The 18985-nt window shown below is 41.8% G+C and overlaps 1 protein-coding gene across 1 annotated transcript in view; it reads left to right on the top strand.

Annotated features, from left to right (window-relative positions):
* Positions 1–18985, top strand: part of LOC124796215 (tyrosine-protein kinase Dnt-like) — a 232588-nt gene that overhangs the window by 157185 nt on the left and 56418 nt on the right. The window contains exons 4-5 of the mRNA XM_047260309.1: positions 3315–3445; positions 8275–8449. Of these exons, the coding sequence (XP_047116265.1) occupies positions 3315–3445; positions 8275–8449 (306 nt within the window). The remainder of the gene's footprint in view (positions 1–3314; positions 3446–8274; positions 8450–18985) is intronic.

The following is an 18985-nucleotide window of genomic DNA, read 5'->3' as shown; positions in this document are numbered from 1 at the left end:
AAGCTTATCATTAAAAAAAGTTGAACGCTACCGTGTTTACTGACACTGCATGTACTTGAATATTAGTGTAGGGTTTTTTCTGTACGCATATAATTTTTGAGCGATTGCTCTTGTTGAGTCTATCTAGGAAAGCGGAGTTGATGTGGAAAAGAAATAATGAAAAAAATAGGAGTCAGTATTTTCATTAGAGGACGTAACAAAATACTACAATTCATTGAAAGGAATATGGAAGTTTATTCGTTTACTAGGTGTAGAGATTATACATATGCTACATATCTAACACTAAAATAATCACTATTACATACCTACAGTTTAAGTTGTTCGCTGTTACTAGGCAACTAAACATACTCGTATACGTCGTACATAAGTTGAGAGGAATCACTATGAGACTACGAGGAGTAAAATGAAAAAGATATGCATTCTAGACGCTGTAATCCTGTAGAAGGCAGTATCAACTCCAGCTGACCTGTTTCAATGTTCATTTGGAGTCGGATTTGCATTTTTAGCAACTTTTTTTTCAGTGTTCTACCGTATGAAATTCTTTCCGGCTCTGTCATTATTCAGCCACGGCTTCATTCTACTGTTTTCTAAGTCATTCATTGTAACATATTATTTACTGTAACATCTCTGGTTTAAATATTTGTTGAGCTGGGCCGGCCGTTGTGGCCGAGCGGTTCTAGGCGCTTCAGTCCGGAACCGCACAACCGCTACGTCGCAGGTTCGAATCCTGCCTCCGGCATGGATGGGTGTGATGTCCTTTGATTAGTTAGGTTTAAGTAGTTCTAAGTTCTAGGGGACTGATGACCTCAGATGTTAAGTCCCATAGTGCTTAGAGCCATTTGAACTATTTTGTTGAGCTACAACAAAGAGATGGGCAGTAGTCATTTCAAGCTTTGGTCGATGCATAGATGCTGCAATTCTACATGTTTAGTATATCTAATAGCTGCATTAGAATTACTGTTTACTCTCTTAGTCATTATAAGCATTATCGTTTTTCAAGAGAAATTTTTACCGTTACATTTCAAGTTCGCAGCTGTTCAACAGCTTAATGTGACTAGACAGTCTTACATGTTTCCGTTATACAGGGTTAACGTTAATAAAACCGACAAAATTCCAGGGACGGATTCATGAATGGAATTGGAGGGAAAATGTTCCTATGAGCATGTGTCCGGAAATGGACTGTGAGTCCACACATTGGATCTGTGCCTATGCGGATGAGACGCCTGCAGCCCACCGATGAAGATTATGTGGAAAGATGCTGCTAGGTCTAGTAAAGGTTGCTTCGTTGGCATAAAGGGCTGATGATAGAAATCCCATAATTGCAATGGTCTGTTGCAAATAACAGAGACACAATGCTCCCGTAGAGGGAAATCCGCTCCTGATAATCCTTGCACACGTTGCAGATGGTAGGGATGATCGCGGTCGTCCTGCAGGATACACATAATCGTACTTTAGCCTATACGATGTTGGCGGATCACTTGCCTGGAGCTTGTAGTACGGTTCGTCCCAATTTTCTGAAGAACACGGTCCTCCAGACCTTGTGTATGCACAGTCCACCGCCTTCCTGCACGTTTGTCCGTCTCAAAGGGCGAATGATCACACGAACGTCCAAAAAGAGCTAGAAATGTTGTGTGATGTGGTTGGTGTCTGTGAGGATACTAGTTCCAATGTAGCAGTGCTGCCTCTCGACCGTTTTCATCTACATGGTGGTACACAAACACCATCTCGGCTTGCTCACGACGTGAGTATCGGATCATTCTGTTGCTTACAGTACGTTGCGTTAATTACACAGCCTGCAACACACAAGCAGCACACGGCACATGGTCAGAGCAACTTTCATCCGTCAGCGCCATCTATCGTGGCTGCAATGCATTTCCGGATACATGTTCATGGGACCTTTCTTGTTCTATTTCCAGTCACGAATACGTCCCCGCACTTTGTCGGTTTCATTAACTTTCACCCTGTGTACTAAAGTTGAAATAAAATTTCCAGAAATTTTCATGATTGTTCTGCTACCGCTCGACAACTTCCAGAAACAAATGATGACTACCTACACTCCACATAGTATTCAGTTTTTCTCTGGCATCTTTCTTTGTTTCAAATTGGATATTCTCCTCTTAACACAGAGCCGAGGATTTTCTCTATGTTCTATCTGTTTCTAATTCTATTATGTTTAGTTCCTTCTCCTGCTACTATTCGTGCTATTACGACAGTAATGACAACACCTATATATACTACTACTAACACAATAACTACTTATAATACCATTCTTCCTCATTGGAGATACAAAGCCATATCCTTAAGGAATCAGTGCAGCATTTTTATGGTTTAAAACGTTATTTATGTAAACTTTTCTATCATTTCAAAACTGTTTTCGGCTTTTTAAGCCATTTTTCGTCAATAAATGGGTTCAAAAATGGTTCAAATGGCTCTGAGCACTATGGGACTTAACATCTACGGTCATCAGTCCCCTAGAACTTAGAACTACTTAAACCTAACTAACCTAAGGACAACACACAACACCCATTCATCGCAAGGCAGAGAAAATCCCTGAACCCAATAAATGGGAACACAGTGTTGTGAAAGTAAATTAAGCGAAAGATAGATACCTACGAAAGTTGTCGTATTAACAAAAATAGCAGCGAATTCATGTTTTGTGTTTCCATTAGTTTTACTTTGCAAATGTCCTTGATGTTTCGACAGTTAGTTTTTACGCAAACAGCGGGAAATGTGCAAAAACGTTATCTTAACCAAAGAATGAAAGTGAGTGTCGTCTACTAATTTCAAAGATCTTTTTGTATACATGTATACATGTATTCCCATTTTGCAACGGTAATATAATGCGCTATTCTCTACAGATAATCACTGGACAATCGCTTAACAAGCAGAAATCTTTCGTGAAACGAAGAAAATAAATATCAGCTTTTGTGGGAAAGAGTGTCTCATTCATTCATTCTGACGAAAGGTGAATCAGCATCACTTCTGTTTTTAATGAGTGCTACTCGCTGATCTCGTGTCATGCTGTGGCCGGATGTTCAACGTTTCCTGGGCTTCCCTACTGACTTTTCTCGTCGACTGTTTAGTATGTTTAGCTCTTGCGTCAAGTACCACTAGAAGATGAAGAGTATCAAAATATTACTTTACAGTAAATTTTTCGAACGGATCTTGAAACTTCGCTCACTGATTTTCCAATGCTTTATCTAATGGGGCTGCCTAAATCACCATAGTGTTCGCGGGTCGCAACGCTATAATCTAATTGAAGGCGTCAGTTGCTCTGTGGAGTGCTGAGAGAGACTTTGGTGCTGCGGTTGCAGGGTTCGGTTCCCGTGCACAGGAGTGGTCAGCGCGGAGATCCAGGTGCTGCTGCAGCTCAACGTGAGCTCGCACAACCCGCTGCACAACCAGACCTGCCTCAACTTCCGGCGCAACAAGATCTGCCTTAAAGGTCAGTCAGAGACTTGGAACTTCTTGATTACACAATGAATAGAGGTAATATACGGACGAGTTTCGACTACCTTTTTTCAGTAATTTTGTGAAATGTGTATATGTTCAAACTTCGGAAACGTCATATTTGTACATGGAATGCAGACTAATAAAAGGAATGTTACATATGTTTAAAAGTGTTTATATAGTCTCACAAGCTGCGACATTGTCGCGAATAAAGCAGTGACCCGTATATGCAATTAGTTTCATTTACTTTACGTTTATGGTCACAAACTTTTTGTTAACAGGTTACCGGTTTCGGTCTATAACAACCATCATCAGATCTATTTTTATGAAACAGATCTGATGATGGTCATCATAGACCGAAACTGGTAATATGTTAACAAAAAGTTTGTGACCATAGACTTAAAGTAAAGGAAACTTATTGTTTATATAGTTAGCAACCGATGAAATAGATGAACAATATCCTTATAAGAATGAAATACTATGGTAAAGTAGCACTGGAAGATTCAGACGTACTACTGAAGTCATATGTGTCGAACAGCGGAGCGTTTTCCACCAGAGTGAAAGATGGGGATTCTACGCAGTCCCGGTGCGACATGCAGCTCGAATGTGTCTTAATGTTACAAAGTAATGCAGATTTATAAATCAGAAATTTTTTGAGTACCTGAACATGAAATTGCTTATGCTGAATCTTTCGATGCGCAGTTGCACACATCGCACTTCTCAGACTTTTGCTGCATTAACTACACCTACAGATAAGTAAAAGAGCTGTGTTTTCCAGATTCATGTTACCGCAATGCACTAGCTGTCGAAACCGCAGATGAATATATTAGTTACCGACATTCTACTTGATTATTCATACATTAATCATAGTAAGAAAGAGATGTAAAAAAGTGTATCACTCTAAATGAAAACCAAAATTCCTCTACCAATTATAATTCGGCGATCTCTTTAGTAAATGCGTCTTATTTCCTTAATAAGCGCGTTATCCGAAGAAAACTGAAATTATCCTATATTTTGTCGATAACGCCTCAGTAGGAGCAGGGTACTGCACTAAGTGCAATTAGTAACGTAAGTCAGTGTGAACGCTATTTTAGGCCCTGTTTATATATATATATATATGAGCGAGGTTTCTACGACTGCCGCCGCCTCTCGCATCCCACTCTCCGACGTTCACGGTCATTCCAGTCTCCTTCACTAATATCTCTCGCCGCCATTGCTTCGTTGACGTTGTCTTTCCAGCATCTCGCAGGTCTACCGCGCTTTCTTCTTCGATGTGGAGCTCATTGCGATGCACGTTTTGACCGTCTTGCTTCTGGCAAACGCTTAAATGACCATGCCAGAGTAGGCGCTTCATTTCTATGTGCTCCAGGATTGTGCTTTCGACATTCATAACCTCTATGACACTATCTTTTCTAATATGATCAAGCCTGTAATATACACAGCTCCGTCTACAGAAATCCATCTCGGCAGCTAGCAGGCGATCTTTCTGCCTCTGAGCTAGTTCCCACAACTGTGCACCAGGTGTTGTGATACTTTCAATGCTTCTGTGGTAGATGGTATCTTTTGTTCTGTGGGTTATGTTTTCATTCCAGAGAATACCATTTAGTTTTTCTATGGATAGCTTGCCCTGGCCAATTTTATTGCTTTTAGCATCCATACGTCTACCACTGGACGACAGTGTCACTCCCAGGTACTTAAAATTACGACTCCCTTTAACAGTATCAGCACCGAGTTGTAAATCGTTAATAGCACTTTCTCACACCTTCAGATATTCTGTTTTAGATACATTTGTGACAAGAACCCATTTTTCACATTATTCTTTTAATTTGCGGAGCGTGTGATTTGTATCTTCTTCATCTCCAGCTACTAACACTTGGTCGTCAGCAAAAAATAAAGTGAACAAGATCTTATCGTCTATGGGGATACACAGTCCTCCGCATTTCCTTTTCCAGGATTTTAGTGCCTCCTCTAGGTAGATCTTACGGAGTGTAGGGGCGAGTGTGCATCCCTGGCGTAGTCCCTTTGTCACGTCGAGCTCTTGAGATTTCTCACTCCTACCATTGCCATACAACCTTGGTAGAGGAGTCTGACAGCTTTCAGATAGCTCGGTGACACGCCATTATCAGTTAGACCTGTCCATTGCTTGTTCTGTGGAATTGCGGCATAAGCTTTCTGGAGGTCTACAAAGACAAGGTGGGTCGTAAGCCCCCTTGCTGTCCTTTTCTCAACTAGGTTTTTGAGGGTAAATACTACATCAGTACAGGAGCGACCAGATCTGAATCCATTTTGTTATTCAGATTCAGTTATCTCTTCTTCTATCCTCTTTTTTAGGATACGGCCATAGACTCTAGTCATTGATGGCATCACACTAATACTACGATACCTTGCACAGTTTCTCATGTTGCCCTTCTTAAGTGTTGATGTAATTGTTTCCCTTTTTCCATTCCTTTGGGGTTTCGTCACCTCTAACGCATTTGTCAAAAATCACTGCCAATATTTCAAAGAAGTTTGGCGGCGCTTGTTTGACAGTTCTATAAAAATTAAACCTGGACCTTGCGACTTTATGTTTTTCATGGCATTAATTTCAATTTGGACTTACTTCTGGGTTATCGGTGGTATATTATCATTACTGATTTCAATATCTGGCTGGTTCTCAGTGAATGCCACTCTGTTCTCGGTTAGTAATCCTTGGCAGTGTTGTACCCATTTCCGCATGCTAATAAGGTTTATGTCTACTTTATTTTTATTCTGAATTCTCATTGTTTTTAATACCTTCCAGGTTCTATTTTCTCGCGTATTCCCCATGCTTTTTTGTATATCTTCACCGGTTTTCTGCCAGGATTCGATTTTGGCCTTAATTATTGTTTTCTGTGCATCTTTTCTCCGCTCTCTGTATTCCCGCCAATCATTGTCTGATCTTGAGTGCAATCATTTCTTTCTTCTTACTTTCTACCTTATCTTGTACCGGTGGTTCCAGCAGTCATAACATATTCTATTACTGTCTTGGATTTCCTTTTTTCCCAGTGCTTCATAAGCTGCGTTATGGATGGCTTCTTTAACCATCTCATACATCTTATCTACAGAGGTTTCGTCAATGGCAGCAAGTTTTTTTGCTAGCCTTTGCTCGTACAATAAGCGGTAGAACTATGGTCAAGGCTTTGTAAATTATTTTGAATTTCCTCTGGTTCACTTTACACTTGGATTTCTGTGTCTTTGATAAACTTGAATAATGTCTTAGACATTAGCAAAAAATGGTCTGATCCGCACTCTGCAGTCCAAAGCCCCGACTTGGAGGTAAAGGTGATTTTTAATCGTGGTTTTCTTCCACTAGACGAATGCCTTTCTGGGGTCAGGGACTCTGTCTATCCGTCCCTTAGGCTACTCTGGGAATGAGGTGCCACTTACGCCAAGTCCGCCGTACCGAAGTCCATCTTCTTCGCCTTCTTTGCCGATGTGGTCTTCACCCGTAACCCTGGGCATGGGTAACGCGTTATACCCCGCGTTACTGGGTCCCCAGCAGAACTTTTCCACCATCTCGAAAGCCGGGCTCACTTCCGCGACATGGACGCGCCTGCTGAGAATTACCTATGTGCGCTTAGAGAAGGGGGCTCTAAGCACTCTGGGCCGGGTTAATGTGCGTGTATGGTTCCACGCACAAAGGCTAGGCACTGTTTTGTGAGTAAAAATCATGGATACCTTTAGCAGGCCAGACTCAGCGGTGGTTCACCTGGACAACATGTTATCTGAAATGTTTGACGAGACTATTGTAACGATCGTCGCCGATTAGTCAACAGAAGTAAACACAATGATTTCTAAAAGATATTTTCTGGAGAATATAGGATGGCGTCATAGTAGAAGTTATTCTGTGTGACAGGCGTCCGACAGTGTGTATTCCCTACAAGGTAGTGCTGAGACGACGTCATTTATTATGGAGTCAACAACGTAAAAATCACGCATTGAGTGGATGGTGGAAGTTGCTTTCCACAGATGAATTCTGCTTCATCCTGACTTGAGCTGCATGTCTGCCTGTAAGGAAACTGATTGCCGTTACAGTTATAGGAACATTGTCAGAAGCCACAGCTTTCACGGTGGTGGTTCTTGTGTGAAGCGGAGTCATACTGGGAAAACATTTTCGTTGATGTCTGGTAGAATACCCTTCAAGGTCAGAGCTACATGTATCAGGTGTTACAGATACGTATGCCGTATTTATCACGTGTAGGTCGTACGGGCTGCCCTTTTATTTAAAGAGGTGCAGGTAGCCGATTTTTTTGCGTGTGAAGTTAGTTTACTGAATGGTGACACCTACCAACCATATAATAAGTTTCAGCGACTGAATAAGGTGGCAAAATTTTGCCCTGTAGCCGCTGCGAGCCACATCAGGTGCCTCTTTCCTACCAGCTCAACAGGATGCCTACGAAGCTTTTCAACTATCACAGAGAAAATACTGTTTAAGCAAACAAGTGGGTGTGACAAGTAGGTGTGATACACTATTCGTAATTATGAAACCGTAAATGGTGTTAAGGAAGAAGGAGAAATTGCACCGATGAAGGAGATATGTAGTATCATAGCCTACCATTTCGTTTATCATGCCTTTCACCTGGACTGTAAGTTCGTCGAAAATAAGTCTGTTACTAGACAAGAGCCTCACAGATCGTTGATCAATGGTTTGTCTCTCAAAGAGCGCACATATTTGTTGGTTATGAACAGTTCATGGAGAAGCTCTCGCCTCTGTTTATGTTCCTGACCCCAATCAAAAGAGTGGGACGTTATTTAAGTGACGACACCACAGAAGTAAGACACTACGGAATCCGCCTCTTTCTTCAGAGGAGGCGTCGCCGCGAAACGACTCGATCCGGCTGGACCCCGCCTCCCTGGTGACGTCTAGCGGCACCTTTTATGTGGCGGTCGGCTGCGCATGCGCTATGATCGTCGTCGTCATTGCCATCACGTCTGTTGTCTACGTCAAGAGCAAGAAGCTGCGAACCCAGCAGTCGCTGCAGTGAGTATACCACCGATTTCGGCTTATATCCTATGCCCTTTTTATATGGTTAACATACGTTATTTATATAAATATTTTACATTTAATAGAAAGATGAAAAACAAGTCTTATTTACATACAATATAAGTATAGAAAGAGAGTATACAACCTTATATTGTGCTGTAAAGGATCCATGTAAAATAACAGAAAAAGTAGACTCAGTTGTATTAAAGCAATTATGTCCCAACGACATCTTTGAAACTAATTTTGTATTTAAATAGTGCTTTTATTTATTTATTAGTATGATTCACATGCATGAATTATATACTTACAGGTATATAACTATAATATATGTGTACTACAAAAATACAGAAAAGCAAAATTACGTACAAACTAATTGAATGTCAATATCTAAGTTCCTAATCCATATAAGAGCTGTATTACCAGCTTTCATGAGATCGCCCCAACTCCTCTGATAGGAACGCAAGTATAGTAACATAATGTGCTTGATTGTCTGGTTCGCAGCCCATAGTCAAAAACCGGAGACCCTGTATTATTTGTACAGTGAGTCTGCGGATCGACCATGCCCTGTGCGAGCTCTGTTCAGTTTGACCCATAGTTTCTCGTCGACTTCTTTGCCAGCAATACCACAGTTATACTTTCGGAACTACTCATGCTATTCAGGATTCTCAGTAAGCTGACACTTCTGATCTCACAGGTCTCTCACCTCGATATTACTGGCATCTAGCTGTTTATCTTGCCGTAACGGTAGGTTTCTTGAAGGGAGTCTGTTTCGTTGTAAACTTTTTATGTAATCCCCTATGGGTAATTCCAGGTTCTCCTGTACCTTACGATATCCCTAAGAAGGGCCTCGCTTCTTTGGAATTGTCGGTGGATAGATGTTGCTCAGCAGAGGAAGCCAATAAATGGGCGTTGGTCGGATTGTCCCAGTTGTTAACCTCATATTGTGGTTCAACTTAACGTCGATCAAGTTGGTGTGGCAGCCGTTTAGGGCACAATTCTCTGCTGCTGAAAGACGAGCGCAATGGATGACGTGCAAGAGGTACCTTGTAAAGAAAGTAGAGGTGGTCGTATTATGTCCGTTGGAGTTGTTTGTAACAAAATTCGTATCCTAGCGACGATCACTTTTGTGGATGTTACAAAGTTAACACTCATGGTTTTAATCATTGAAAATCCGTGTAGGTGTCATATTACGGCACACGCACGAAGTAATTGACAGAGGGGCCGGAGAGGGAGGGAGCACCAGAGGACGTTACACTGTAAGTGTGATGTAAGACATGTAGGACTGCTTCCAAACCAGCACTCGTCCTGGATAAGTCCTTTTTTTTAATCTTCACAATCCTTCAATCACTTCGTTCGTATGGCATAAAATCAGCTTCCACAAATAATGTGTTCAGGTGCAGTACGTACATAGCCAGGAAGGGCATGTAATTCAGGCACATAAAAATAAACAGTGCCGCTACATTTTTCAGTCAAGGGGAAAAAGCTTCCTTCATCTACCAGACAAACAAAGTGCGTTCATAGCTCACTAGGACACAGCATTATAAGCAGTCGTTAACCTATTAAGTCGCGATGAAGATGAGTCTCACTTGAGTTGCAAATCCATTCACAAAAATCTTGAAGTTCATCAGGATATCTGAGAAGAAGTCAGCATTTGTGTGGAGGAAATTTTCTCCTAAGCTGCTATTAAAAAAAAAAAAAAACCTTTACTTTAATGAAAATGACCTCGCAGGGTGTTCAGAGCAACATACGGGTAACATGAATTTGTGATTTCGGTTTGCATAGATCTACCGACACCTCATGAGGTCTGACCAAAAATACCAAATTACTACTATATCACGGAGTGAGAAATCAAGTGCGAGTTAACATCGTCAACACTTAAGTGCAAAATATTTGTAAACAACTGACCTATAAGGAGATTCTGAAAAAAAAAAGGAAGTCGTATGGCATTGTCCCCAGCCGTAAATTCAGGCATCTAATCATGCAGGGGTTTCTCAATCGACTCCCAATGACCCTTATTCTCTTACCATGAAAAATTTATGTTTTATCCTCTGAAAGTAGGAGGCATGTTTATGTTGCATGATGGTAAGGAAAGGGACTGCGCGGTCAAAAAGCCTGCTTCCCTTAAATGGCATCAAGAGGACGGCCGGGATTCACAATCACGTCCGACGGACATATCGCCATCAACGGTCCACATGTCTTCAACAGATGAGGCAGTATGAAGAGGTTTGGAATTCAGCTTAGGACACTGGGAAAAGTATTTTGTTTAGGAGCTGTACACCACCACTTCTCCACCTCTTTCTCGCCAAACACTGTTGGTGAACATTCCTTCTACTCAAGAGCCGTGTTCCACGGCAGAGACGTAAGAAACCTCGGCTATGGAGGCGGGTGGTCTCTTGAAAAGATTTGTCATACCACCACATATCATTTTGGAAGACGAATACTACTCGAAAGTTATTCCTTTGTTGCACCAGCCGACAGAAAACAGTTGTAGCTGACAACGAATGAGTGCCGGACCACGTATAGTCTCAACAGTACCGTTACACCGCAGTGATAACATGATCACAATAGACTGTTCATGCAAGATTCCGGCTCGACGCTTGGACACAGAAACCAGTTTAAATCTTCCGTCGTCGAACGTTCGACTCCATTTGATGCACGATGATATGCAGGCTCTCATACAGGTAATTGCGTCGGCTTCCACTGACTACAAAGCACAAACATGTTACTACGGAGCTAACTCTTGCGTGATACCTGCAGCCTCTTGAGTGACAAAGTATTCTCGAAAGTGTCCCGATTGCATCTTTTTACGACAATGGCTGTAGCTGTTAGGCGGTGTCATAGGAAACACGCCCTTCCTTATTGAACGCCATAGCTGACATAACGCCAGTTGTGTTGGGTGCCTTTGGATACGGGACAGGACATCGATTCCTAATTTTGAGATCATTTCAAAAAGCAGAAATCACATCAAGATCCTAAGATTCCACAGCCTTGTTTAGGTAGAGCAGGTCAATTCGCGGCCAAAACTGCTAGCGCGCCTTGGATATTCAGTCAACATGTGTAGCACTTGGTGTGGGGTATAACTGGTCGGCAGCTTGGTCATCACTGTCTTTTACAATGGTGAACAAAATTAAAGAAAGAAACGGAAATTTTTAAAGGTTGTATTTATTTTGCCACAAAAAGTATAAACAGGCGATAGTAAAGAAGAAACAATGTTCAGAATACATAACGTAAACAACTGCTACACGCTTAATGGTAGACAAAAGTAATCCTTGTTTTTTCCAATTTAACGGATTTGCACACACATTCGACAACCCGTTAATGTTCTCAGTATGGAATGTGAAAACCTATAGCAGTAATACAGGTCTGACAACGACGGAGCATGATGTGAATGATGTCATAAATCTCATTTTGAGGCAGTATCGCCAATTCTTCCTGCAGAGCTGCTCGAAAGTTTTGGAGAGTGGTTGGTGGATGCCGACGTGTTGCAACCGGCCTCCCTAATGCATCCCAGACATCCTCTATTTGATTCAGATGTGAAAAGCGGGCAGGCCACACCATCTGTGCAATGTCTTCCACCTCCAAGAAAACATCAGTCACCTGTACTCTATAGGGTCGAGCACTATCGTCCCTTAGTACGAAGTATGGGCTCACGGAACCTCGCAACAAAAGAAGATGAGGTCCCAAGATCTCCTCACCATACCTGACAGCAGCTACACCTTGGGCCAATTCACCCATACAGTTTCAAGAAGATGTCTCCGAGTACTCAACATATTCCCTGCCCACACCATTAGGGATTGTCCTCAATACTGATTTCTTTCCCTAATGTTTGGATTCCGATATCATTTTCTACTTTCCCTCCAGATGCGAATCCATCGAGAATCACCCTCTGGACGAAATCTGAGCTCATCTGCGAAAAGAACATTGGCCCATTGTTCGACCGTCCAGTTAATACGTTGACGGCTCCGCTCTAGACGTTTCCTTCTGTGAAGACGCGTCAGACATACACATACAGCGGGTCTCCGCCAATAAAGGCTACTCTGTCAAAGCCTTCTGTACACCATTTGCCTCCATACAACGCGTCCAGTGAATGCTGCGAAATCAGATGCCAGTTGACGTACAGTACTAGCGGGTACCGTCCTGCTTTTACAGAATAATTGTGGTCCTCTCTTTCTGATGTTATACGTGGTCGAACCTGCCCTCTTTTTGAGGATACAGTCTCTGTCTCTGTAAACTGTCACCACTCCCGAGAAGCAACAGAACGATTCACATTAAGCCATGGGGCTACATCAGTTTGTGACTGTCCTGCTTCCATTCTTCCCAGGCCCTCAACCACAGAGATTCTGCTATGCGTCTCTGTGCCTTGCTGCACCGTCTGTGACCGTGTCCACAGCGATTGTGGGTATGGGGCTAACAGGCAAGCACTAACCGGTTTGATACGTGAACTGAGGTCATCATTGGCGTGGTTGTCCGTTGTCCGGCATCCCACCTTCCGTGCAGAATACTATCGTAAGCATATCTACAGACAGCTTGTATGATTAGAACGTGAATGAGACAGGATGGAGAAATACGTTTGTCGCTTTAATTTTGGACACCCGTACATTAAGTACCATTCACGTTACTTGGACTCGTATAAGAACCGTGGTAGGGTCCCTTTTGAATTCATGCCACATTATTTAAGGGTATTTGACTGCAACAAATGGCTGTCTGTGTGGTTTCGTAACCATGCTAAGTTGAGTTTCACACCGAACTAGGTGGTGCTGTGGTTATCACACTGGACTGGGAATAGGGATGAGTACGGTTTAACTTCCTGTCAGTCGATCCAGAACTAGGTTTTCCGCGATTTCCCTAAAACGTTTAAGGCTAATACCACAATACTTCCTTATAAATGGTCACAGCAGATTTCCTTTCCCATCTTTCCCTAATCCAAGCTTGGGCTCCCTCTTAGAGGCCTCGTTATTGATGGGACGTTGAACTCAAATCTCCCTTTCCTGGATAATATAATATGTAGTAAAAAAAATTCGTAGCATTTACCTTTTCGCAAATTTCAAAAGCGTTTCTGTGCCTCCTATACTCCTGGAAAATCGATTGAAACAGTATTATTCCTAAAATGAGTGAGTATATTACAAAGAGATCTACGCTTATGAGGACTGTTTGAATATTGGACGGCAAGTCGTTGTAATTTTCGTTTTGGGCGGCCTTTCATAAATCCAACTATCATGAGTGGTCAGGTAAAAGCGTTCTGCCCTTCAAAACAAGCCAATATTGTCTGGTAACTGCAGCTTTAAATCAATAGTTACTACCATTACTGTACTGTGTAAGTATTGTTATTGTTGATACATTTTCGGAAGAAACTACGCACTTCACATTTACTGTTCTGAGATTATCATTAATTTTAGATAACAGGACATAAATTAACATAGAAATTCATTTTTTCGTGGCTATTAAATTTTATTAATATAAGAAGTGGCATGGCTGTGAGGAAAGGAGGGAAACGTTATTGAGAGTAACGTTCAAGGTGTAGTGTCATGTGAACATGAGGATGTGGGGTAGTGCTCCGTGTGAAGTCAAACTGCTGTAATGGCTAAGCAAGGACAATATCCTTGGGAGTCACCATGAGTGGCAGACGCTGGCATACAGTTAGAGTGTTCAAGAAAGTTCTGGAAGATTCTGGAAGAATCTCGGTCGTTAGGAGGACCTTGGGAAGAGTCACCGAAAGAAAGCCACAAATGAGTCCCTGAAAAACCAGTATACAAGGGGCTAGTGCAGAGGACCGAGGAGATTAAATAACTGTCAGCAAGGAGTGAACAGCTGGCAGTGAGGAATGAACCTTCAGTACCATCAGTCAGAAGCAGTCATTAGTAGCAAGTACTCACAGTGAATAGCCGTCAGGAGCAGTACCACTGCCGAGCATTGAAGTCATTACGGAGTGACACTTCTATGCTGCTGCAGTAAGGCGCCAAGAAGACTGTACACATCTGAGGGAAGACAACTGAGTTATCGATAAGTATCCAGCAACCTCTATTATCTTCACGTTTTTGCCTGTTACACAAAAAGAAGCGCTATAGAGTTTGTCCCTAGTAGCAATGTGTAACACATATTCATCTATATTTGTATCTACGTCTACATGATTACTCTGCATTTCACAATTAAGTGCTTAGCAGAGGTTTCATCGAACCACCTTTGTGCTATTTCTCTATCGTTCCACTCTCGAACAGGGCGCAAGAAAAACGAACACTTTAATATTTTCGTGCGACCTCTGATTTCTAATATTTTATCATGATGATCATTCCTCCATACGTAGATGGGCGCCAACAAAATATTTTCACATTCTGAGGAAAAAGTTGGTGATTGAAATTTCTTGAGAAGTTCCTGCCGCAGCCTTTGTTTTAATGAGTTCCACCCCAGTTGTCGTATCATATCCGTGGCACGCTCTACTCTGTTTCACAAAAATACAAATCGGGCTGTTCTTCTTTGAACTTTTCAATTTTCTCTGTCAGTCCCATCTGATGCGGATCCCATACCACACAACAGTACTCTAGAAGACGGCGAACAGTCGTAGTGTAAGCAGTCTCTTTAGTGTGCCTGTTTCATTTTATAAGTGTTCCGTCAATTAATCACAGTCAGTTATTTGCTTTCCCCACAGCATTATAAATGTGAACGTTCCAATTTAAGTTTTTCGTAATTGTAGCCCACAAGCATTCAGTCGAGTTTACAGCCTTAAGGTTTGTGTGATTTATCGTGTAAATGAAATTTAGCCTATCCTTTTCAGTACTCATGTGGACGACTTCACACTCTTCATGATATAGTCAATTTCCACTTTTAGCATCATTCAGATATACTGTGTAAATGGTTTTGCAATTACCTTTGATCATCAGATGACTTTACATGACGGTAAATGACAGTATCATCTATAAACAATCTAAGAAGCCTGTTTAGATAGCTCCAAATGGCTCTTAACATCTGAGATTATCAGTCATTAAAACTGTCTCCTAAATGGTTTATGTAAATGAGGAATATCAGGGGCCCTATAACACTTCCTAGGGAAACCGAAGATGTTGTGCTTTATTCGATGACTTTACGTCAATTATTATGGATTGTGATCTTTCTGACAGGAAATCAGGAGTCCATTCATACAACTGTGACGATACTCCATAGGTACGCAATTTTATTTGAAGTCGCTTGTGAGGAACGGTGTCAAAAGCCTTCTGGAAATACAAAAAACATGGTCTTAATTTGATGCCCCTGTTGATAGCACTCATTACTTTAACAGAGTAAAGAGATAGTTGTGTTTTACATGAACGATATTTTCTGAATCCTTGTTGACTGTTGGTCAATAAACAGTTTACTGCGAGATAATTCATGATGTTCGAGCACAGTGTATGTTCCAAAATCCTACTGAAAATCTATGTTAGTGATATGGATCTGTAATTCAGAAAAATGCTCCTATTACCTTTCTTTGGTATCGATGTCACTTCTGAAACTTTCCAAGTATTAGGGTACGGATCTTCCTTCGAGCGAGTTGTTGTATATGATTGGTAAGTATGTAGCCCTTGTGTCAGCATACTCCGAAAGCCGTTATGAAGTCTGGACCGGAAGCCTTGCGTTTCTTAGGTGTTTTAATCTGCTTCTCTGCACCAAGGTTGTCTACTTCTAAGTTATTCATGTTAAAGTTGTTCTTGATTCGAATTTTGGAATACTGACTTCGTCTTCTCTTGCGAAGGAGTTTCGGAAAACTGTCTTCAGTAGCTCTGCTGTAGCGGCGTTGTCATCAATAAAATCATCATCGTTATCTCATTGATTGCATCTACCACTGGTGTATTTTATATACGAGCAGAATCTCGTTGGATTTGCTGCCAGATTTCGAGACAGGATTTCGTTATGGAAATAATTTAAATTTGCACTACATTTCGAGTTTCTGAAAAATTTCATCAATCTTGGGGTTTTGCGTTCTTTTAAATTTGGCATGTCTTTTTAGTTGCTTCTGCAATAGTATTAGACTCGTTTTGTGTACCGCGGAGATCAGTACTATTTGTTATTAATTTATTTTGTGGGTATCTCTCAATTGCCGTCGATACTTCTTTTTTTTTTTTTAATCCATGCCACATCTGGTCTACGCTTACATAGCCAGTTTGTAATGGGTGGAGACTCTCTTAGGAGGGTGTCAGAGGATTTTTTATATGCTTTTTAAACAGGTGTATGCGCGTTTATTTACGCTGGGTTTGGATGTTACGATATTCAATCTAGCTATAAGATCCTGCGGTCACTATCTTTCTATCATGATGCCCCTTATTTGGTCAGGATTATTTGTTGATAAGAGTTCAGGTATGCTTTCGGAACCATTGCACTTCGAATGTGATCCTGAACTAATTGTTAAAAATAATTTTCTGAGAAGGCACTGAGCAGGATTTTGAACGATTTTTTGTGACTACCATCGACTTTACTCATTTAGTTTGCCAAAGTATCTTGGGTAGGTTGAAGTCAGCACCAGCTATAACTGTATGAGTGGAGTAACAATTTGAGGTGACATTCCAGTTTTCTTTGAACTGTTCAGCAACTATAGCATCTCAGTCAGGGCTTGGTCAAATGAACCAATTACTGATTTATTCCAGTTGACAAGTATAACCTCTACCCGTACTACCTCACAGTAAGCATCTACTTCAATTTCACTTCAAGGCGAATTACTTCTAAGGCCAATAAACACTTCACAACCAACTGTATTTGATTTGTCCTTACTGAACAGGGTTAGGTCCTTTGTAGAAATGTCCACTGAATTTATTTTCTGCTTTAACCAGCTTTCCGTACTATGACGATTTGAGATTCAATGCTTTCTATTAGCACTTGGAGCTCTGGTTCATTTTAAACACAGCTACGACAGTTTACAACTACAGTATTGGTTTTTCGTATGTCTAGTCTCTTCTTGTGTTTGTAGTGCACCTTTTGAAACTGAAGCCCTTTCTACACTTTCCCGAGACCTAACGTAAAAACCAACCAGTCCCTTCAACTCAGAACCCCGCTACTCGTGTAGCCGCTTCCTACGAATAGTGAACTCCTGACCTATTTGCGTATCAGAATACACGGAGGCGTAAGCCCTGTCCCGTACTTGTCTCCTGGTACGAACAAGATATCTGACTGCATATATCACAACAAGTAATACTCAATGTTTTATATTTGTCAGAATACAAAGTTGAACGAGTACTTTCATTGGTCCTCAAGTGTAAATAAGGTACCTAACTGCGCAAGTTACAACGATTAATAGCGAGTACGAGGTGCATTCAAGTTCTAAGGCCTCCGATATTTTTTCTGATTAACTACTCACCCGAAATCGATGAAACTGGCGTTACTTCTCGACGTAATCGCCCTGCAGACGTACACATTTTTCACAACGCTGACGCCATGATTCCATGGCAGCGGCGAAGGCTTCTTTAGGAGTCTGTTTTGACCACTGGAAAATCGCTGAGGCAATAGCAGCACGGTTGGCGAATGTGCGGCCACGGAGAGTGTCTTTCATTGTTGGAAAAAGCCGAAAGTCACTAGGAGCCAGGTCAGGTGAGTAGGGAGCATGAGGATTCACTTCAAAGTTGTTATCACGAAGGAACTGTTGCGTAACGTTAGCTCGATGTGCGGGTGCGTTGTCTTGGTGAAACAGCATACGCACAGCCCTTCCTGGACGTTTTTGTTGCAGTGCAGGAAGGAATTTGTTCTTCAAAACATTTTCGTAGGATGCACCTGTTACCGTAGTGCCCTTTGGAACGCAATGGGTAAGGATTACGCCCTCTCTGTCCCAGAAAAAGGACACTATCATTTTTTAAGCACTGGCGGTTACCCGAAATTTTTTTGGTGGTGGTGAATCTATGTGCATCCATTGAGCTGACTGGCGCTTTGTTTCTGGATTGAAAAATGGCCTCCACGTCTCATCCATTGTCACAACCGACGAAAAGAAAGTCCCATTCATGCTGTCGTTGCGCGTCAACATTGCTTGGCAACATGCCATACGGGCAGCCATGTGGTCGTCCGTCAGCATTCGTGGCACCCACCTGGATGACACTTTTCGCATTTTCAGGTCGTCATGCAGGATTGTGTCCACAGAACCCACAGAAATGCCAACTCTGGAGGCGATCTGTTCAACAGTCATTCGGCGATCCCCCAAAACAATTCTCTCCACTTTCTCGATCATGTCGTCAGACCGGCTTGTGCGAGCCCGAGGTTGTTTCAGTTTGTTGTCACACGATGTTCTGCCTTCATTAATCTGTCGCACCCACGAACGCACTTTCGACACATCCATAACTCCATCACCACATGTCTCCTTCAACTGTCGATGAATTTCAATTGGTTTCACACCACGCAAAATTCAGAAAACGAATGATTGCACACTGTTCAAGTAAGGAAAACGTCGCCATTTTAAGTATTTAAAACAGTTCTCATTCTCGCCGCTGGCGGTAAAATTCCATCTGCCGTACGGTGCTGCCATCTCTGGGATGTATTGGAAATGAACGCGGCCTCATTTTAAAACAATGCGCATGTTTCTATCTCTTT

The sequence above is a fragment of the Schistocerca piceifrons genome, chromosome 1 (genome assembly GCF_021461385.2).
Source record: "Schistocerca piceifrons isolate TAMUIC-IGC-003096 chromosome 1, iqSchPice1.1, whole genome shotgun sequence".
Taxonomy (NCBI): Eukaryota; Metazoa; Arthropoda; class Insecta; order Orthoptera; family Acrididae; genus Schistocerca; species Schistocerca piceifrons.
This window is presented reverse-complemented; position numbering and strand designations above follow the sequence as displayed.